Here is a 23,548-nt window from a genome sequence, read left to right as displayed (position 1 = left end):
TTTACTACTGAGAAACGAAGAGACATATAGATGCAAATATACGCTACCTCGCGTGAAAAAACATCAGATACATTAACCAGAAGGAATATCCGATACATATAAAATTCATAGCGTAGTTATTTATACATACGGAATATTTCTTTCTGTATGAAATATTCTTTCTTCTGAATTCTTATTATAAATGTATGTCCATTTCCTACCTTAAAATGTCTCTCCTTTGAAAAACTCCATTTAAATATAACGATCAACAAAATATTACCAATAAAAATATTAAAACGAGATGCTGAAAGAACCTTTTAATGAAGTACAAATGATTATTTCAACTTTAATTCTGTTAAATTTGAATTGAATCATTTATAAACCGAACAGGTGTATAAAATTTTATTGCGTAAAAATCGTGAAGCTGAAAATTAGGAACGAATAACGAATGGGTAACCTAGTTTCATTAAAAGGTACGTGTACGCCGATCCGCGTAACAACTTCGACACTCCAATTATTATAAAGCATGTATCCTTCAGAGATTTTTTGCGCGAACGCAAGATACCTTTTACACGTGCAACTGAATAAGTGGAACGTGATTTTCAATATTTCTTCTTGTAGAACTTGTAACAACGTAACTGTTTCACGAATATTTTCCCTGACACTTTTACAACGATGCGTAGAAATCTCCTTTTCTAATTAATAATTTCAGCATTTCTCTGAACAGTTTCGTTGCGATTAAAAAATATACAAAGCTTACGACGTGCTTGTTTAAAAATATTTATATGGAACAAGATTTCGAATTTGTCGCATCAATCGCGATTTCAGCAGGTGTAAATTAATTCGTTCTAATGAACGAATAAATTAAACGGCTCGTGACAAAAATTATCCCTGTCCATGTTTGTCTTTCTAAAACTAATTCAAGGCGAGTTAAATGAATCGCTGTGTACCCTATTCGCGCAGCATGTGTTTTAACGACCAGCATGCAAGCGTTAACGGTGTACTTTAGTTTCGCATGGTTGTGCTAAGCTGGTTGCTTTTAGAATGAGCATATACTTACAAAAGGAGGTGAACAGAAGATAGCCTTGCACCATTTTGGCTCCGAATGGTAGCAGACGCAAAGGCTGCAAACCGAAGGTCCCGGCACATACAGCAGCCCATTTGAGATAACTTGTCCTTCGAAATCAGTACAGTTTTCTTCTAAAGCCACTGAAAACGATTACCAACGTCAATATCTTTGCCCCTCGACAATCGTACGCGCAGTTACGCTAACCGTTTTAACACCACGCAGCGTGATCGCTCAATTCGCGTACCGTGGTAAATTGTGCCACGACGTATGGTCACGATCATTAATTCGCAACGCGCTCAAGCGTGCTCGTCGTGAGTCATATCAGAGTTTCCTCTCGTAATTACTTGTTTTTCAAATAATCATAAACCAAATAAAAAAAACCAATATAAAAAATTACCTCTTGAATCGGAAAACCAAATACTGCATTATAGAATGTTATCGCGCAAACGAAATGCAGAGCATAAATATTTCGCAAACTTTTGAGTGTTTGTTGTAACGCTTCCAGTATAACCGATGAAATGAAGCGCGAGCACGTCGAACGGTATATTTCGATGAAAAAAAACAGGATGAAAAAGGGCAGCGCAATCGCGTCGATCGGTACTCCTCGCAAATAAATAAACGAAGCTCTATCGCGCTGCATAGCACAAACCGATACGGAGTCTTGAAACATCCGACACTAAAACGGTTAATAACATTACGAAAACGACCGTACCAGGAAATTTTTGTCGAACGGATCCGCATTGCGGCTATCACGATGCTTCTTCGTTGCATCGATGCTTCGTCGATGAGATTAAAGCACCGTTGAAATAGGTTATTCGATTTCTTACATGGGGAAAATTTTTTATATCGTGTTTGCTGTTTTACTTCGCAAGTGTGCTTTACAGTATACGTTAGAACTCCAAGTCGAGCTATCCGAGTTAAAGTCTTTTGAAACTTAAAACGGCACTTAAAGGATATAGGTATAATAGAAGGTTCGTTTAAAATTCAAAAGTGTATATACGTACGTATACATTTGAATAAAAATAGCGGATAATCTCAAGTAAAAAAGTAGGTTCGTGTTAGTAAAATGGTTTCAAAATACTTGTCAAAAGTCAAACGACTTGACTAATTAAGAATGGATGTAAGAGATTGAAAGCAAAGGGCATCTAAGAGTATCAATTAAGTAACAAACTCACGGTGACAAAGAGGTTTTCACTCGCTCGAATTCAAATAAATCGGTTAATTTGAGCGAAACTTTAAGTGCACGAGAAGCGACACGCGTCCTCAAGAACTACGAAGGTTCTACTCGAACGAATGAAAACTTTTCTCGAGCCCGGTGTGTATACACAAGACGTGCGAATTTAAAGTTCAGATTGTATTAATTGAAATAATTGGTTGGTTTGATCAAATTAATCGTTTTAAGCAAATCGTTTTGAGTCCAATTACCGGATGTCATCGATGCTACGCTGAAATGACGAAGGTCATCCAAGTAATTGATGTCCACTGTAATTATTTGTTAATCGCGCGTGGAATCGGAACGATTCGACCTCGTTCCAACGCGAATCGTTACTAAGGCAGAGACGGCAATTAATAATTGTCGCGTCATTTGTTCGATCGTGTTCACAAATTCAAATACGGCTGAGTGGCGGAAACCATTTATAACACGTCCCGTACCGCGTAGGTCGTATACATATCTCAGGATGAATTTTTCGTACTTCGCCGCATATATTCTCCATGTCAGACATACCATAAAATATTTCGTGCAATCGCGTATTCCTGTCTAATGTCAGGAATTCTCTTTCCATAGGTCTGCGTTTTCCATATTATCTATTTTGCTTATCAGTAAACATTCTTACAATTTGTGATTAATACTGTACGTACAAGAACGTTAAGTTTTTGACGTTGTAATATTTCACATGAAATAATAATAGCTGTATATCGACTAACTTATTAATTAATTAAATTCGTGTATATCAAGTTTCCTATCATTTAATACTTTCGTGTAACTACAGAGATTTGATACTATGAAATGAAATATAAAACTTGGTAAAAAAACGCGCTTCGTTAGGAAATGTGGGTGATGATGCAAATATTTTTTGTAGCCATTATATAGAATTTCGATGGTATAATTAATCAGTATCAACTTACCAGCCCCTGACGGGACGAAAGTGACGAAAATAATTTGCAAACAGATGAGGATTGCAAGTATTTTCGAGTCCTTCATGGTTGTAAAAAATCAGGTAATGTTGTCGCTGTAGAATATGGGAAAATCAGGCGTTTCAATATCAGTTGTGCGGGCACTGGAGTGCGTAGACCAGAAATATCTGCGACAAAAATCAGAATACATTTGTTTTCACATGATTCGATCAATTTTGTGTAGGACTAAGCTGATTGAACCTAACACGGGATAATTGTCCAACTTACGACCTTAACAAGCCCGCTTGATTCTCTATAAGTGCTTGAAATTGATGCTTGTATTCTTTCCAGATTAACAAGCTTTGCCCCCCCCAACCCCCTCCCTCTCTATTTCCTTAGATCGAGTTAGACTGCCACAACATATTATCTTTCTTCTTTTCTTTTCTTTTTTTTCGATCTTTTAAAGCCTTAAATCGCTGGTTATTATAGTGTATACATTCAATTACTCTGTAAGTCGTAAGTACATGTTTTACGTTATTTTTTATTTTCCAGCTAAATTCCACAAAAACAAGAAATATACTTCCAACGTGTTTTCACGTGTCTCTAGCAAAGATCTGAAAAACAAGTTGCGGCGCAATTTAAAACGACAAATAGCACCGTGTGTCTCGTTGTGGCAACGCACGCTTCGTCAGCTTTTTAAAAGCGCTCTCTGTCTGCTTTTTTCTCTCTTCACCGCCTATTCGTTTTTTCTTAACGAGTGAAACCGTTTTTACGAGGACGGGAGCACAGAAATGACGTACTGGCAATTCTGTTTCGTGATGACACAAGCAGCCCGGTTTCAGTGAATTAAACCTGGCCCCAAGCTTCCAATTATCTCTCCCTTCCTTTCCTTTATTTTTCCCTTCTATATCGAGTTTCAGGTTTTCTAAATTTCCATTACAATCAACTATGGCTTTCCTCTATTTTATATGTTAGCCGATGATTCATGGCAAAAACGTCGGCTGTAAAAATATTTGGAGTTGCAACAGCAACAAGTGTGTTTTCTCAAACAGAAAATATTGGAAGCGTACTCGTTGGCAAAACAGTTCACGGATAGTTCGTCCTCTGCTTGTTATTTGTTTCAATACCGTTAGCAAATAAATTCATGAAACATAGTGGTATCGCATAAATTGAAAATAAAAGCTTTGCGTATACTTGGGAGTTGAACTTTGGCTATTATACACATGTCATATATATATATAGAAGATTGCTTAGAATTTGGAGCTTAATAACATATCTCAAAGTCATTGACATTAAAGAAGGTGAACCTTATTTACCAAATTTCCTTCCGTCAAATGATACATAAAAATTGAAAAAAATAATATACATAGTTTTGACTTTCTTCCGCATTATAATTTGAATCACTCGATTTATTCGACTAAAGATAATCAAGCAATAACCTCACTTTACACGTATTCTCATCACGTGAAATAGATCACATCAGGGATTTTCAAAAGTCGATGGAATATTAATAGCGATTAATTATTTATGGATGTATTCTGCACGGTTAAAGCAATCGCCTAGTGAATTATCGAGTTCCAGGAATATGAGCGGTAAACAGGATTGCAGCTATAAATGACTCTCTAACGTGTATATTAGAGATGAATTTGATCATTTATCCTCATAATATGAAATACGCTTTTAAGTGGAAATCATAATTAACAATTTCTGACAGCGAAAAGTAAATAAATCGATACGTTTAAATCAATATTAGAATTTCTTAATATTTTTATCAAATATTTTTATCAAATATTTTAACATCGTAGAAGTGTCGTTGGAGAGAAATATTAGGTTGTTCCAAAAGTTTCTTTCGGTTTATAAAGAAATGATAGATGTACGATATTTTTTGCATTATATTATTTTATTCAATTATGTGCGATCCACCTTTCTCCAATTTAATATAAAATAACATAAAACAAAAAATGCTGTGTATCTATCATTTCTCTATAAAACGAAAGAAAATTTTGCGAAAATATAATAGAAATTTAGCTTTAACACAATATAAAAATGGATTGTTATGCCCCTAGGAGATAAGAACAATATGATTAATATTAATAATGAATACGTTAACGTAACGAAAAGCAGCTTTTGCAGAAGGCTATAACCTGAAAATGTTTACTAAAGAATGATAACATGAATTTTCTTAAGTACCTCATTTGATACTTAATCTGCTTTGTAAATACTGTACGTCCTAACTTTGAAAGAATGCAATTTTAGCCAGAATGTTTCAAATTACCTAGCCGTATTGTTTCCTTGTAATGTAATTTATATTTACATTATCTCGCGTAATTCTTTCCACTTTATTGACTTCTAAACGTTAATGTAATATAATTTTTATAATATAATTTTAATCGAAGTTATTTAAAATTTGTAGTATCTCATCCCTACTAGAATAATATTAACAAATGTGCAGAGCTCAAGTCGAATAACACCGGCTCAGATAAATGATCATCAAACTTACTTTTGTTATCGTCGATGTCAGTGATTTTGAACCAGCCAACGTCCATGGCAATCAATATTATTTAGCCGGTCTTAACGCAATGTAAAAAGCAAAAAAAAGAGGAAGGAAGGAACAGGGAAGCAAAGAGATAAAACGAATTTTTCATTTTCTCGAAACTAGATCGAGTTTCAAGCTGCTCGTAAAAGAATCTGTAGCCAATCCGACTAAATTCGACGAACCGCGCTTGAAAATTCCCAGAGAACTGTGATAACCATCGAAATCTGTACAATTTGTCGATTCATCGCTTGATTAAAAAATGGAACAAAATGAGGCTGATCAGCCGGCCTTTCAACTTCTAATGATCCCTATCGTTATACCCTAGGTTGAATGCTACGATATAAGCCGAAACAGCTATAAGTAGGGTTCACGTGATTGCCGCCATCTATTATTCACGCGTTACACATTCGCCAGACAGACGCGTCTAACGGTTGACATTGTTTTCTACCCTCAGTTCCAACGCAATTACGTTGCTACGTGCAATCAAGTCTCGAGTGAAGCTAAGGATAAGTTGTTGTTCGATCCTACACAATTACTAAAATTATTCAAATTAAACTAATTTAGTCTAAAAAAACAAGTAATTAATTTAGTCTAAAAACTAAATTTAGTCTAAAAATAACAAGTAAGTCTAAAAAAAACAAGTACAAGTAAAACAAGTAATTTCGTTATATATTTCCTTTCATAATAAGCCATGGTTGGAATATAGTAGCTGACGAAAATATTCGTATATTTGTAGAAACATTTTAGGGCTGTATTATGCATAACGGCACTATAGAATTAATACTGTAACAGAATTCTACTATCATGGTTATGCTGGTAATATTCGAAACAAATCTGAAAATCTATGTAGATGTTGTAAGATATTCAGTACGAGTACTTTGCATTACTGTTATGTACATAATCACGACGAGATAAGGAAGGTACTGTTCTCTATTGCTCATCGCTACCCGTTGCTAGTAGCAACGTACTATGCATATATATCTCGTAAAGATTTTAAATGTAGCCAACGAGACCATTTTTAATATTTGACTATCGTGACCCATTACAGTTTCATCACTTTCGATTAATTGAACACGACCCGCACCTTAAGACTAAAATACACAATATAAGTATGGCACAGAAAATCTTTTAAAATTTACGGACGACTATTTATGGTATTTAAAGGCAGCAAAGATAATAATTAGCTGCGGATTTTCCTCGAATCGTAGCATACAATGTGGAATCTGATTATTAAAAATTACAGTGGAAATACAGTGGATTTCCATAAGATATTCGTGCTTGTGGCATTTTGGAAATAAATTCTTAACCCAAATGGACGACCTCGATACTCGAGAAATTTTGTGAAGCTGACGTCAATGGCGATATGTACTGTTGTTGTGCTATCATTTCATAGTAAGCTGTATTGATTGCACTTCTATTCACGGAATTGATTTATTCCACACAAAAGTTGACAACAATAATCGAAAAAAGAAAAATATATTACCGCCTTTCACATCAGCATACACAAGCACATAGGATTTCACACGAATATACACACTTGTAAATTCGACGAAACGATCAAATTTAATTATTTTTCGATTTTTCGGGCATCAAGTACTACATCAAACGTTACACATCAAACGTTAAAATACGGCGAGCATACAAAATGTACAAACCACTCTAAATTAATTAACTTTGAACGTTATTGATTAATTAAAAAAAACCACTGTTGCGTTGAGTTTTACATTTTAAAAAGTTGTTATCCGTTTTTGCTTTGTTTAAAACTAAAAACAGGACTACGTTCATTGTAAGTCGTAAATATCCCTTTTATTTATTTAAACAAACAGATATTTAAACAAACAATTTATAAATATATAATTTATTTACGTATATTTGTAATATCTGTTTTATAAATTTGTACAACCATTTATCCATTTATCTATTTTATTTGCATATAATTTTTATAGACTTTTTTTCTTTTTTTTTTTTTTTTTTTTAAGAACGAAAAACTGTGATTCTATTTTAAGACATGTCATGCTGAAGCGATACGCGATATATATTTCTATTCGGATTTCACCGTCGTCGTAATCGATGCTATTGGAAACGTTTCACGATAGACGTCTTACAAGCGCTTGCAATGTCCGTCATGTGTAAGGCTCTACCACTGAATCGCGGCTGCCATTTAGTGATTAAGGTCGATCACTTAGAGACGTTAATCCGCCATAATGGTGAGCAATACATCGAAGCCATTATTGAAAGCATAGTTACGCTTTAATTTCATCGATCTTATTCACAAATAGAAGTGTACAAATTATAGGATTTCCAAATATTTAGTTTAGTTAAAAGGAGATATGAAAATGACAGGTATATTCAAAGGATAAAACAGAACCGTACGATTGTAAAGTTTCAAATCATTATAACTATTTAAATTTGAAAAATCCTACTATATTTATACAATATATTTTTATTAAGAATGGAAGAAATTTCGAAAAATACGACAACACTTTTTACTGTCGTCTTGAAGCACACCATATGTTAAGCTTCTTCGTCGTTACAAATTTTATCGCGGATGTAACGAACGTTTCGAACATGTAGCACGCACGCGTCAACGCCTACATTTGGATTTTAAATATATGTTTTATGCATTAAGTGTATTAACTTTCTTGCGCAATTTCTTTCAATTTGTTACGATATGGAGGGTTTAATTACGTTTAAGATATCTATCTGAATCCTTTAAATTCGAAGTTCTTTAAAAAATTACGTTACGTAAAATAATCGTTTTTCCACTTTATTGTATCATAAAATAGTTACTTAAATTCATATTACTTAAAGAATCTTCCTACAGAAAGAATAAAAAAGAATAAAATCCTATATGTTAAATTTTACGTGATTGATGGAATACATAGCGATGACGAGAACTAACTACAGACAACAAGAAACTATTAGCGAAGGCAACTGGTGACTATGAATGTCGTCTCTATAATATGTGGCGACTAAGGAGAACAACTACCAACTACGGATAACAAGTAACAACCAACTGTCTCGTTTCTAAGAGGCAACTAACTTGCAATTATCCTCCTTTGATGGTTTCTGTAGCGTGATATAGGTCTTGAACGTAGTTAAAGAATATGGTCGCTGCTGAATGGCGATTTGACAGCAAGGCGATCCCGCCAGTTCAAAGCTTGACATTACAAGCTACCGAAAACCATTAATCTTGTTATCGAATATCTAGCTTTCAGAAGAACCCTTGTGATATGATATGACGTCATGACATTTTTATGACGAAGACGAAAAAACACCGACCTCTAACGAAACAAATTTTTATTAAGTGCCGTATGTGGGTTGCAGGCCGGCCAACCAAGGAAATTTATCGAATGTATAAAGTAAAATATATACGAATATATTCGATATATCATAAAATGCCCGCGTTACATCATCTAACAGCATAAAGAAAGCTAAATTTAAGGAATTAAAAAATTGAAATACCAATTATAAGAGAGTTAATTAAATTCAAACCTATCCTATGGTCCTAACCTAACCTATGGTCTCATAAAGACCTATATTTCCTGGAAATTGATATCGTTCGAATTCTAAATTCTCCTTAGAAAGTATCATAGAGAAAATATGAAACTTGAAAAGTACATCACGCTGATGCCTCGATGAACCGTCGTGTCGATAAATCCATGTGTCCGAGCGATGAATTTTCCCCAAACAACAAAAAACTGAAGGAAAATCTTCTTTGAAGGACGTGACAAGGTAGGGGAAGCGGTAACAATGATCACGCGATAAACTGATGGTGTACGTATAGAACGAGTGTTGCGAGAGAATTATCGAGAAACAAAAAAAGAAAAAATAATCGTCGGCCGGCGCGACTATACGCTGTCGATGGCCAAACAGCGACTGAGACTAACTGAAACGAACTCTGTCGCAGTATGAGCACGGGCTGCGTTCGCGGGTCGATCGAACACGTTCTGCGCCTCTCCTCGGCACCGGCGTCAAAGCCACCCCCGATGGCTGCAACGCACTGGTGCACTTGGTGGTCCTTCCTTTTTCGTGTGATATTATACCAGCATCTGTGATGCCATTTCAAAGACCGCAATCAAAGCATTAAATGCCAGATTAGAGCGACGCGATAATATTACCCGAATATTCGTCCGTAAATGTTACCGTATAGATGTTTAATTAAGCATTATAATGCTTCGAATAATTTACTATCACATGTTCCACAAGAAAACATATGTTTCACTTTTCCCCGTAGTATGATTGTAATTTATAACAAATATTTATAATTTATAATTTGAAATATTTATAATTCACTGAAAGTATCTTCCTGTCACGATCATAGACGTAAAATTTCAAATTAAAGGTACCAAATTAAAAACATATGGTATCCCGAAACCAAACGTACGACATGGCGAATCACGATGATACGATAAAAATTGATCTATGTCTTGATTTATTCAAACAGAACGAACTTACTCGAACTTTTCCAGAATAAACGATTTATTCGATAATATCCGTCACCAGCTTCTCTTCCTTCAACGGTAACAACTGACACCGAAAGCTCGAGAGACCCGAACGGTGAGACGTACCCAGAAGCAATGCAGTTACCTGGGCAAAGAGTCCCAAAGACCAAGGACGTAGAAAATTTCGAGAAACGGAAATGGAAACTGGAGTGGCGCGTCAATCAGCATTGACGGAAACTAATAAAAATGGAAAAAACCAAACTAATTCGTTTCACAAATTATTGAAACGATATTATTCAAAATTTCACTGGATCTTCTCACTGCACACGTCAATATTTGTCGAAATATCAATATTAAAAAGTTAATAAAAAAAATATCTTCTTTCTTCATACCTGTCTTTCTCCCGGGCGGCGAAGGAATACTAGAATGTTCGAGAACAACGGATACTTTTTGATTTTATCTCAATATCAATTTCAATCTTTTTAAACGAAATACAATCTGAACGATGAAACGTTTGATCAAATAATGTTCTTCGTTCGATACTAAAGGAAATTGAGAAGAAACATCGAAAATTCGTTAATAAAACGAATTTCTTTGTTTCTGTGAGATAATAAACTTGATATACGTATTGGTTTTTAAAATCAATATATCTAACCAATGGGCACACTTTTAACAAGGGTGATGGAACATACCAAAAATCTTTCAAGATGGTCTTGGCAACGGAAGAGTCGAAAATATGACAATTATAAATGAAAAATTCTAATATTTTACAGCTGACAACGATAAAGAACTCCAGATATTCTCCTAATTAATTTACAACAAATTCGCGTATATGATCGATAGCTGACGTCACTGTATCCCACAGCCCTTGTAAAACGATAAGAATTTCCTGGAAAAACTTGTAGCCACGAAATGAAAAAGATGATAAAACTTCTAACAAGAGTACTGAGACGAGCAACTTTGTACTTACCCCTTCGGAGTAGGGAACGTGATTAAACGTCCGCGAGTTCGAAACTTTTGTAAGTCACTGCACGGCCGCTGCTTATGGTGGAAATGTAATAGATATAAGTACAGAGCGCGTGAGCGAACTAAAAACGCGATATAGTGGTAAAGAGAGAGACCGTTCCGTCCTTCTCTAATGCCCGCGTACTTGTACCGGAAATGTGTAACAACGGTAAACAAGCGCCGTCAGTGTCCACTAGTGTGCATGCCTGATTAAACAAGGACAGAAAATGCTTATATACAGCCTTCTCTTTCTATTTCCATGTCGCATCCATCTTACTATACAGTAGACAGGATTCGACTATTCCATCATTATATTCGCACCCCGCTTACGTGTGAACTAACATTGCCATGACAACAAATCGTTCGTCTCCTGTTTGATGCTCAGTTTTCAACGGAGTTGAAGGGAAACTTTATAAGAGAAAGGAAGTGACGGATTGTCTCAAAGTAATAAACGAAAATTCTCGTAACTATCGAGAAACGATAGTCAATACAAGGATATCATTATCACATTTAAAACTATTACAATAAACGGTGATTTATCGCTGCAAGGTACCACAAATAAGATATCTCATAATTTGCGAAAAGAGGTAAGGAATATTCTAGATTTTAGACTTTGGAACTTCCATGACAGTCATGAGTGTGTTTTGTCATTGATTTGCCATATTGCGTTTTTCACAATTGTTGTTCATTTTTTGCGATATTTTACACTCGCACATAGTATCTATGATTTTTTCTTTCGATAATTCTTATAATTATTGTCAATAATTAATTATTTATAACCATTTACGCTGTATTATATATCATTAAGATTTATCTTTGCACGTATCAAGATAGTAGATAACAAAATTATGTTTATAAATTTATATTATGTGTATATATTTAGATATCTTCTTAGTTGCAATTTTTTCGAATAGTATCGGTGACCAATCGAAATAGAAATTAGTGCGGAAAGAGGGGAAGGAACCAAAATTTGAAAATCGACATCGGTAACTCAGTAGTTATAGAATAACTCAATCGATAACGTAGATTAACTAGTTATAAATGAAAATATATATAAATTCAAACTTTAAAAATTAGAAATTAAAAAGCAGAAGGCAAAAAATTATCGCCGAGGATTTATATAATAATAAATAGACAGTACATTCTTTTTGTCTGTCTTACCGAGAAATAAAACAGTTAATTGATGATTATCGTATAGTGTGTACTCATAGCATAAAATTTGTTCAATGAATTAAAAATTATATTTTTTAGATATGTAGACATTAGCGATGTATTAATCCGGGAAGCTCGTCTACCTCGGAAATATCGAGTCTGCGACAACGTCGATTTGGAAATTATTCTTACAGAATATGAAAATTATTATTACAAGATGAAATTCCAAAAATATCCTATATTGTGCAAGAAAATAACTGAAAAGGAAATAAAGACGAGGGAAATGACAAATGCGAACAAAGTGTAAGAATTTAAATTATTTAACACTATTCAACGTTCTCAACGTATTCAACGTATCGATTACAATATCATTCAATCTTCGAAGAAGTAGTAAAACGTGTCAAATCTGTTAGCAAAGAAACGAGAAGTGAGTCTGTGAAAGGGAGGAATGTACAACAGAAGATGACGGGTGACGCTACGGATGATATTAATCTCGCAATAACATTGACACCAATTTTCGCCAATGAAAGCGATGAATCTTCATCAGAAGAGGAGAGCTATTTAACATCTTAATGGAACAATCCACGCAATCAAAGATATCAAAATAGGCTCAGAAGCTTTATATAGACAATCTGGAATTATGGAAGATTATTGAAGACATTTCATGCGTAAGTTATTTTCGATTAATATACGTATTGTAAATACTGATTTCAGTAAAGCTTTAAATAACGAATTACATAACATTTACGGAAATTAATACGGAGATTATGCGCCATTTCATCTTTGTATTGTCGCAGGAAATCATACTGACAAAATTAAATGTATATTGGGACAACATCGTAGGCCTAGAGGAATGTAAATCTGCTATTAAGGAGGCCATTGTGTATCTCCTCAAGTACCTTATCTTTTTTAAAGGCCCATTTTCTCCCTGGAAAGGTATTCTGCTATACAAGCAATTACGAAATAGGGAAGACGATGTTGGCGAAGGCAGTCGCAACAGAATGCCACTGTACCTTTTTTAACATAACGGCCAGCTCATTGGTGAGCAAATGGAGAGGTGATTCCGAGAAGTATATCCGTGTAAGTTGATTTCCTTTGTCTATGAAGAAGAGATTCTGGAATATATCATATATAATAATAATCATATATAAATGGAATAGTTGTTTGGAAAAAGAAATGATATTACGTTCGTGATGAAACAATGAATTTAAGGAATTTTGAATATAATATTTAATAAATAATAAATACATTTGTTAAATTGAACAGGTTTTATTTGAACTTGCCTATAATTATTCGCCTACAATTATTTTTATCGACGAGATTGACTGGATAGGCACAAATAAAGGAGTAAACTGTACATTGTCTGAACCTTCAAAGAGATTCAGATCAGAACTTCTTTCTAGATTGGATGGATTAGTATCTAACGAAAATTCTAATGTAGTTCTTTTGGCTGCAACTAATTGCCCTTGCTATGTATATCACGCTATTTCAATGTTTTCTAAGTAGAAAATATCTTAATATCAGAATTATTCATTATCTTAATCTTAATTATTGTGTTGTTCGGAATATTCCTTCGTTATTATTAATATAACAGAACAATAATATTTATTGTAAATATATTATTAGGGACATTGATGCAGCTTTACGCAGATGCCTCGAAAAGAAAATATACGTATCATTACCAAATGAAGTTACTCGACTCGATATGTTCAAATAATACCTTAGCAACCAGTTATTAGAGAATATGGATATTGTAAACCACATAATAAAATCTACTGAAAAATATTCTTGCGCGGATATAAAATTGCTTTGTAAGCAAGCATGGCTGCTAGAAATAAGTCCAATGTGGGAAAAACTTGAAAAAAAAGAAACATCTGTTACGACTTTGAAATATGAATTAAAGAATTATGAAATAATAGCAAAATTGTTAAAAAACAATGTCACCTACAGTTACGGATGTGGATAGATATGAAGCGTGGAATAAATATGTATGCCATAAGAACATATTTTAAAAAATATAAATGGTTATCATAATATATATCATTAATATAATTATCGTTCGAAAAATTGTTCGTGTGCGTGCATGTATGTGTGCGCACGCGTTATAAACAAGTTTGAAATGTTCGTTCTACATATATGTATACGTGGTATACATCTTCCCTTATAATATATAATATGTGTAATCTGAGTGGTAATATCTCCACGTATTACATATGAGTTAGTGTATTTTATCGATAATCTGTCTTTTATTTCCTCTTATCTTATTAACGCATGTATGGGCGCGTATATGCGCTGGCGAAAGCTATGGGTGTAGACTCAGAACACATATATGCGTTTTTTGCAAGTATTCCGCATGGCCTAAGGACAGATATACGCGTTTGTCGATTTTTCCGATCAAGTAGAAGTAATACTATTACATTTATGTGAGATAAATATGAATGTATTCCTTAGTAACGGCAGTAAGCAAATGCCAATAATGTCTCGTTATAATTGTTTACCGGTTTCGAGGACAGTCGCATCTAATTATCGAGAAGAAAATGTGTTGTTTGTGTGAAAAATAAGAGAATGCAGAAAATGCGATGTCGGATTATGTATCGATAATTGTCTTGAAATTTTTCTCATACAACTGAATTATTAGCCAAATTCTGTTGTAAATTCTAAATGTTTATTGTAAATTTCAATGTTTAAAATAAATAATCAATACTAAAAAATAACGCTCTTGAATTATTTAATCTCGTGCAAAAGAATTACTATAACTTATTACGCTTTGCGCTTTCAATAGTCAATCAACAGAGTTCAGTCTAACGAAGAAGTTCCCTCCTACGCTAACGAACTGTCCTGTTTTTGCGTCCAGGCTTTCACGACATAAATTAAAATATCGCACATAAGCACAGCGTAACAGCGGCTTAAATTTAAGTTACAATAATAATCTTAAAAAAAAAAAAAAAAAAAAAAAAAAAATGTAATAATGCATGGCTATGTCGTACCGTCGCGTATCGGTACTTTTGCCTGTACCACCCTACAATCAGAATTCAGCGTTTATTCTGGAAAAAAATCATGTAAAAAAAAATATGTAAAAAACCTGGAATTAATAAACAAAGATTTTAAAAAATCAACAATTAAACAAGGGATTGAGATGACCAACCCCGCTCACGCTGCGAACTTCGAACGCGGAAGAGTCGAGCCGTGGCCATGATGGGTGATTCCAGGAATCGGTCGCGTATGGCAGGATCTGCCATGCTTTACCGATCCCAGCCGCGCCGATTTCCGTCAACAGACACAGTAACGGAGATATTTGGAACAGAAGCAGCCGCATATTCGTCTATCTGAAATTAAAGAGATGATTTCATGTAGAAGATACAAATTTGTTCCCTGATATTGAAATGCCGAACACGAGGAAAATGAGACATGCAAATGACAAAGTCGATGATCAATAGGAAGATAACATAAACAATTGTAGATTGCAAGGAAAATTTTGAAAAATGATACGTGTTCTAATAATAGAATATAAATAATAAAAAGGAGAATGTAATTGCCATTCTTCTATGTATTTTAATTTATGAGATGTAACTTCTGAATGACCTGTAATGCCCGTTTCCGCGGCATTATGCGCCGAGTTCCGGACTACGCGTAGATCCGGTAGCGCGATTGTTCACTCGACTACATTTACCATAGCGAAATCGAACCTCCCGCGAAATCGAACTAGAATTCGACTCGACACGCGTACGCGCCCAACCACTGAAAGTTCAACGCACCAGTACCGTCAGACGATTCGAAACTTGTGAATCATCTGCTAACGATACGTATCCACCGTCAAAATTTTTCATTGCAATAATTTTTCATAACGTTGCAACGATCGCTATATTTTCAATATACATGTATGATCGTAATAAAGAGTGTCTACTCTTCTTAGACTGTTATTTGTACAACATTATACGGAAATGTATGTTTTACGTGATATGGCTTCTCTCGACGCGTGGATCCATTGGGAAAACTGCTATATTTATGGTAACTTAATCGTTACAATAACATAAGAACACGTAGAACCGACTCAAAGTTGTAAAAACATGCTTGATACAACTCAAGTGTATTATATACGTTTGAAGCATCACCGCCCATTACTACACCATCAACATCAATCATGTTCTACACCACGGTCATTCTTCTGCAAAAAACGATAATTAAAAGAGAAAGAGAAAGAAGAATTACTGCACAAACTTCGACAACCATGGGACTTCCGTATACATATACAACAATAAGATCACCGTGAAATTGTCTTATCTTATTCTTTTAATCGCGAAAAATCTGTCCGTAAGTTCGTGGACCGTGTCGAACAGAACGCTATATACGAGGTAGAACGGGTTTTTGTCCGACTGTTGCACGGTTAAGAGCACGACCAGCAACATTGTTCGTGGCGATAAAATGAAGGTAAAAAAATGCAACGAGGAAACAAAGGATAGAACGTCTAGACATAGCGGAACAAATCTTCGGCAGGAAGATCTTCTCCGTTAACATCGACTCCGCACAGTTACGCTCGCTCTTTTACAGTTAGCCTCGCGGACCTGTCTTAATTTGTAACTACGTTTCGGGACATCCTCAACACGTTCCCCAACGCGTAGGTTTCATATGACAAATTCAATGTCATAGTGGTTTAAATCGTAATTCCGAATGTTTGAATTCATTTTTACTCTCAAACATATCTTCCCTTTGGTTTCAGAACCGATTAAGTCGTAACTTTATTCTCTACCATTTCTGTTTCCACGGTTTGAACAGATGTAATCTATTTTTACGGTAATAAACACAGAAGATTATTTGATGAAAACTGGCAATGGCCTAACTTACACCACTATGATTCTCAACACTGTTTTCCAAATTGTGTTATATAATATTTTATGAAATGTTGGTGCCATACAGGATGAAACGATCTTAGGCGAATCAAACATCTTATTTTCCCTTACGCCATTCAAATTATAAAATATGCAAACTTTTTAACATTTAACTCCGCTGTCTCATTATGTCGATTCCGTCAACTGTACGTATGCTGATGAACAGTAGTTAATTGTCGGTTTCACGATGGGATTTCGAAGAGGAAATTGGATAACGGATAGGTGAGGGGCTCTGAAGTAGGATAAGAACGTAATTGTAACTCGACTTTTGATGATTTATTGCCTAGCTAGCGGGATCGAGAGCGTGACTGGTGATGTAAGATACTGAGGAAAGTTAATTAAACTTAGCTTCATTACGTAGAGTAAATAAGATGTTTGATTGCAGTAGAAATTGTCACATATTTGATAAATGTTAGATTTCTATATATAAGAAAAATGTATAAAAGATATATAAGAGTATAAGACTATTTCTAAGAAAGGTAAATTATGGGTTTTTCATCAAATGTTTGAATCAACTTTGTTAAAGCATTCCCTAATTTAACCATTTAGATGTTAACTATCGAGAAACCGGTCCAGTGTGTCGTATATCTCATCATTTACATAGGAACAAAATCTCCACGTTCAGGCTGTACAGTTAATTGAAATTAAAGGCAAACACTGTAACTCTGGCACAACTGTCCTTATTTTCGCAACTAATTACCATTTGTCCCATTTCATTAAAACTTTTTAACAGCCGGTAAATAAATCGATGGAATTTCCTCGGTTCAATTTATGAGTGATGAAAATCAAAATTACTTAAAAGTACCATTCCTCGATATCTCCAAAAACATGTCATTTCTAACCGTATAATAATCTATAAGCAGAGAAATGTCAATGAAAATTTAAGACGAAAAAGAGGTAAATTTACCTGAATTCCAGAGCGCGGCCGGCTTTCAAATGTCGTTGACTGTTTAGAGTTACCACGCTTACTACGGTCCGTGAACTACGGCTTCCCGGTTTACCCCGGCTTCGTATCTGCATACCGTGTGCTGTTGTCGCCGCTAAAACACGCTCACCCCTCTACTCGCGGACTTAACTACTGTTCTCAATTGGTCGCTGTTTTTAACTGTAGTTCTTGTTCCGAAAGATAGGTAAATGGCTTCCTCTATGATCTACGAGCCAACACAATCAAAGATGATCGTTTAAAGTAGCTTATAGGAACAGGCAGACTACGGGCACATTTACGCTCCGATCGTGTGTAGAACGCTAAAAGGTAGAATTCTGAAAACTGTAGAACAAACGAGCGATAGTATTGCTAAAAAGACAAGTTAAGAGTACATAAATATGTAGTAAGAGGAAAGAAAAGATCTTCAACTGACAAACAAGTAATTGTGTCTATCATCATTTCGTCAATGCGATTAAGGATAGTTATATACATTTATACATTACATTCTAAGAGTTACAGTTGCATGAAACAAAGGAGAAAGTGATGGGAGCAACTTACCTGCTCATTTATCCTCTGCACGTTCGGAGATGCGCATTAACATTATCATAATCGCTCAGTTGAATTATGCTTGTATTAGTATGTTTTATCTTCTTCGTTAATACATAAGAAGTACTTCAATATCGAAATAATCTGTGAAATCTAAGTTATATATAAATATATATACTTTCAATGTGATTATCAATAGTTTAGTTTATTTAATTCAACATATGTATATTTTCATGAAAACAAAAGTACGTCAAATTTTAACGAGCAATAGCTTTCGTTTTACATCTCTATACGGTAATTTTCAGGATGCAAAAAGAAAAATAGAGAGTCTGATCTGAAAATAGAATGATCTTGAATAAATTGTAAAGGACATAATAGCGCTGTCATGCGCTATGGTGCATAAACTAGGGTAGAATTAAAAGCGTAGTAGAATGTAGATCGTTAACAAATAAAAATTAATCTAGGTGTTATTAAAGAAATTTGTTTCACCTTTTAAACTTTTTGATGATTGGTTTACTTTGAATATTTTGCATATTTTTGCATATCATGAGCATTTTGTACATTTCCATACATTCAAATTTTCTATGAATATAAAATGATCCGCACTCTACTTCATAGTATACTCTATACGTTTAAAATGCTCCATTAGAAGCTTAAATCTATCAAAATACAGCTCCTAAGGAAATGTGAACTTTCACATGAACACATAATATCGATTTTCTGATTGAAACGTATAGACAGGTATATACTAGCATAAGCCACCTTCGGCATTGGACTGCGTGGTGCAGCACTACTCCCTCTGGGATATCCTAGCCACTTTCGGCATTTGGCCGTATGGTGCAGCACTAGCTCTGTAACATAGAAAACCATAGGCGTCAGTTCTTCTTATTTCCTCTCTCATATATGTTTACTTTAATGTCACTTATTCAGGCGCTTGATATATTGTCGGAATGAAATTTTAGTAATGTGCAAGTAATTGTGAGTAGATTAATAAAGTATAATAAGATATTAGATTCATATACATAGTTTCAAGTGACATCAATCTTTATGTCTAGTATATACATGTGTATTGGTCTATAAGTCAGTGTTAAAATAACAAACAAATGGCAGAAGAAGGAAAGAAGATTTCCTTCGGTTTTGCAAAATCTATTAAGAAATCTATTAAGAAAAAATGCTATTCCACAAGAAAAAAAGAAAGTTGATTACATTGAATGCCTTGATGAGAAAGGTATTAAAGTAATAGGGTGAGTTCAAAAAGTAAAATTTATAATCAAGAAACATATAACCTCAACCTAATCTATAAAAATCACCAATAGCGGAATATATATATTTGAAAACAATTTTTTTATTTCAGTGAGGAAGAAAAAAAGGATGAACCTCTAATTATTCCATTACTAGGTTCAAAAACCTGGCATGATAGAATTCTTAATAAAATAGATGCAGACATTTTCCTTCCGAAGGCAGATAAGGAAAAGGTAGGAGACGCTAGTGTTAACGAGGCAAAATCAAAGCTATCTAATGGAAAAGCATCGCCAATAATATCAATAAAGAAAGAGCCAGTTGAAGATAGTGAAAATAAAGTTGTTACTTTAGAAGAGCAAGCGGCGGAAGAAATCATTGAGGAACTTAAGTCAAAGAATGAACATGAAACTAAAACAAATGATTTAACTTTACCTTTAGTAGAAGATGAATCATTAAGAGGCAAAGAACAGGTACGTTATCAACATATTGATGTGCAATGCACAGATGTATTACATTTGCATATTATAAATATTGTTTTTTATTTTTCAGTCTACGTTAGAAGGTTATGAAAAAATTCCTATTGATGCTTTTGGTGTAGCAATGTTACGGGGAATGGGATGGCAACCAGGAAAGGGAATTGGTTGAAATGAAAAGTATGAATTTTACTCTAGATTAAATTAATTATATGTGTTTAATACATCACTTATTGGAAAGTAAACAGAGAACATCATTTTTTATTTCACAATCGTTTATTCTAACTATTACAGATTAGTAGCAGCTGTCATACCAGAATTACGACCAAAAGGTATGAAACTACAGATACCAAAAATACAGATTCCAAAAAAGAAGAGGAAGAAGTTAAAATCGAGAAAGGAACATTTGTGAAAATTATAGCTGGAAAACAAAGTAATAATTATGGTCAAATAGAAGGATTCGATGATGATGCAGGAAGGCTCATAATAAAACTAGCTCTTGGTGGAAATATAATATCTGTAAATGAATTTATTGTACAGCCAGTGACTAAATCAGAATATTCTAAGAACTCAAAAGTTCTAAGTTAGTATGAAGTGTTAGTTTTTCATTAAGGGACTTTTAAGAAAATAAATTTGAATTGACATATACATATAAAGACATAATCAGGCATGTAGAAAAACTAATTCAAGAGTTCCTGTAAGTGTGTTGTTGCATGCAATTTTTTAAAGGTCCCTTCTAATTTTATATAAAATATGATAACTGTAGATCGGTCCGTCGTGTCCAGTAGTTGGATGACTAGTGGGTGGTGGTGGTTGTTGACTCTTGCGTTATATCTGCTTCTGGACTTGTGTATTTCATCTTTGACTGTAGGTATCTTGAGATCACGGTGGATTGTTTCGTTGGTAACATACCAGGGTGCATTTGATAGGGATCTTAGCGTTTTCGATTGGAAGCGTTGGAGTATTTCAATGTTGGAATTACTTGCTGTTCCCCATAGTTGGATTCCGTAGGTCCAGACAGGTTTTATTACGGCCTTGTAGAGGATTATTTTGTTCTGTATGTTTAGTTTGGAGCGTCGGCCCGTGAACCAATAGAATTTTCTTAATTTTTCCTTTAGTTGCTTTGTTTTTTCTGAGATATGTTTTTTCCAAGTTAGCCTCCTGTCCAGGGTCATGCCCAGGTATCTTACGGAGTCCTTGCTTGGGATTATTGTGTTGTTAATGGTGACCTGGGGGCAGGTTTGTTTTCGGAGCGTGAAGGTTACATGAGAGGATTTTTTTGCGTTTATTTTGAAACCCCATTTTTGGAACCACTTTTCCATGGAGTCGAGACTTCGCTGGAGAGTGGATGAGGCAATTGCCGGGTCTGCGTGGGTAGCTAATAGTGCTGCGTCGTCGGCAAATGTTGCTATTGTTACCTCGTTTGGTATAGATAAGTCGGCAGTGTAGATGGAGAACAGTAGGAGTCCGAGGACACTACCTTGGGGTATGCCGGATTCTATTGGGAATGTTGCGGAAGTGGCGCCTAGACATTTAACTATGAATTGTCTGTTGGTTAGGTAGGATTTTAAGATGGAGTAGTATGGATGGGGTAGGATCTTTTTGAGCTTGTAGAGTAGCCCTTTATGCCATACTTTGTGTGTTATGCCTGTTGGATGTCTAGGAATACCGCTGAGCAGTATTTTTTCTTTTCAAGGGTTTGGCTGATCATGTGGGTTATGCGGTGGATTTGCTCTACTGTTGAGTGTTGTTTTCGGAAGCCGAATTGGTGGTCTGGAAGCGTTTTCAATTCTTCTAGGAGTGGAAGGAGACGATTCGTGAGCATCCTCTCGAATAGTTTAGACAGGGTAGGTAAAAGACTGATTGGGCGATAGGAGCTGGTTTCATATATTGGTTTACCGGGTTTAGGGATGAGGGTGATCAGTGAGATTTTCCAAGCCTTGGGAAAGTGTTGAAGGCGGAGGATAGCGTTAAAGATTGATGCGATGAGTGCAATCCCTTTTATCGGAAGTTCCTTGATTGCTTTATTTCCTATTAGGTCGTGACCTGCTGCTTTCTTGGGGTTTAGGCGACTGATTGCTTCTATGATCTCTAAAGAAGTGAAGGGTTCAATAGGAGGGGACATTTGGAAGGGAGTGTGCAGATATTCGGTAACGTCCGCTGCAGCTATGGAGGAATGGAGTTGGAATACTTCAGTCAAGTGTTTGGCAAATAGGTTGGCTTTTTCTATAGGGCTACGCGCCCATCCACCCTGCGGACGGCGGATTGGAGGTATTATTTGTGGGAGGCGCGTGAGTTTCCTGGAGGCCTTCCATAGTGAGTAGTTGGAGTCGGCTGTGGGGGACAAGCTGGCGAGATATTTGTGAAAACGGTCATTATTGTAGTTTTTTATAGTTTAGGATAGTTTTCTAGTTGCGTTGTTTAGTTTGCGTTTGTCCTCCGGTGTTCTATGGGTCTGCCATATGCTTCTTAGTCTACGTTTTTCTGCTATTTTTTTTAATATGTACTGGGGGTATTCGTGATTGCTGATGGACGTTTTTGCCGGTGTGGAGAAGCGGATAGCGTTTATTATGCTCGTGTTTTGGTATTCCGTGGCTGCTTCGATTTCTTCATTGGTTTTTAGTGAAGTTGAGGCTGAAGTTGTGTGTGTAAAGACTTCTCTAAAGAGCTGCCAGTTGGTGTGTTGGTTATGTATGGAGCCATTACGTGTATTCTCGATGATAGTTGAACTGACTGTTACTATCACGGGGGAATGATCAGAGGAGAGATCAGCCGAGGAATTGATTTGGACGTGTCTTGACGAGATATTTTTAGTTATGAGGAAATCAAGGAGATCGGGTATTTTGTTTGTGTCGGTGGGCCAGTGTGTGGGTTCGTATGTGGTAAGGTAGTTGAGCTTGTTGGTTATTATGCTGTTGAGGAGGTTTTTGCCTCTTACTGTAACCAGTCTGCTGCCCCATTGGGTGTGTTTGGCGTTGTAGTCTCCTCCAGCTATGAATCTATTGCCCAGGGTGTCCAGGAAGTCGCCAAAGTCTTCTTTGGCGATGGAGTGTCTTGGAGGGCAGTATACAGCTGAAGTGGTGATTGTACCATGACAGTCTTCAAGACCATGCTTGGAGGTAGTCTTTCTGGAATGGTGGAAGTTCGTAGTGCTTAATGTTTGATTTGATTATGA

General features: G+C 35.3%; 2 protein-coding genes and 4 long non-coding RNA genes across 36 annotated transcripts in view; 3 read left to right on the top strand and 3 right to left on the bottom strand.

Annotated features, from left to right (window-relative positions):
- The window catches only part of LOC126927031 (G-patch domain and KOW motifs-containing protein-like), a 730,127-nt gene that overhangs the window by 578,162 nt on the left and 128,417 nt on the right, over nucleotides 1–23,548 (top strand). For 15 of the 31 annotated variants that reach the window (XR_007715096.1, XR_007715095.1, XR_007715094.1 and 12 more), the window contains 2 exons: nucleotides 20,450–20,553; nucleotides 20,668–20,887. The exons of 3 other annotated variants lie outside the window; for them this stretch is intronic. Coding sequence is in view for 21 of the 28 variants with exons in the window: in XM_050743329.1 (XP_050599286.1) it covers nucleotides 20,450–20,545 (96 nt within the window). In the remaining 7 variants the exon portion in view is untranslated. Of the gene's footprint in view, nucleotides 1–20,056; nucleotides 20,371–20,449; nucleotides 20,554–20,667; nucleotides 20,888–23,548 lie in introns of those variants that run through there. 13 more of the 31 variants (XM_050743319.1, XM_050743318.1, XM_050743317.1 and 10 more) reach the window with 7 other exon arrangements.
- Nucleotides 1–23,548, bottom strand: part of LOC126927058 (uncharacterized) — a 142,488-nt gene that overhangs the window by 8,031 nt on the left and 110,909 nt on the right. The gene's annotated exons all lie outside the window — the stretch shown is intronic.
- LOC126927074 (uncharacterized) lies at nucleotides 12,033–12,874 on the top strand. The gene is made up of 2 exons (XR_007715128.1): nucleotides 12,033–12,604; nucleotides 12,715–12,874. It is a non-coding gene; the product is annotated as an uncharacterized LOC126927074 (long non-coding RNA).
- On the bottom strand, nucleotides 12,601–13,248 carry LOC126927073 (uncharacterized). Its single transcript, XR_007715127.1, has 2 exons — nucleotides 13,050–13,248; nucleotides 12,601–12,933 (listed from the first exon to the last, which is right to left on the bottom strand). It is a non-coding gene; the product is annotated as an uncharacterized LOC126927073 (long non-coding RNA).
- LOC126927064 (uncharacterized) lies at nucleotides 13,309–19,449 on the bottom strand. The gene is made up of 4 exons (XR_007715118.1): nucleotides 19,148–19,449; nucleotides 18,671–18,992; nucleotides 18,095–18,454; nucleotides 13,309–13,400 (listed from the first exon to the last, which is right to left on the bottom strand). It is a non-coding gene; the product is annotated as an uncharacterized LOC126927064 (long non-coding RNA).
- LOC126927096 (uncharacterized) lies at nucleotides 18,406–18,903 on the top strand. The gene is made up of 2 exons (XR_007715155.1): nucleotides 18,406–18,551; nucleotides 18,624–18,903. It is a non-coding gene; the product is annotated as an uncharacterized LOC126927096 (long non-coding RNA).

This window comes from Bombus affinis, unplaced genomic scaffold (assembly GCF_024516045.1).
Source record: "Bombus affinis isolate iyBomAffi1 unplaced genomic scaffold, iyBomAffi1.2 ctg00000070.1, whole genome shotgun sequence".
NCBI lineage: Eukaryota > Metazoa > Arthropoda > Insecta > Hymenoptera > Apidae > Bombus > Bombus affinis.
This window is presented reverse-complemented; position numbering and strand designations above follow the sequence as displayed.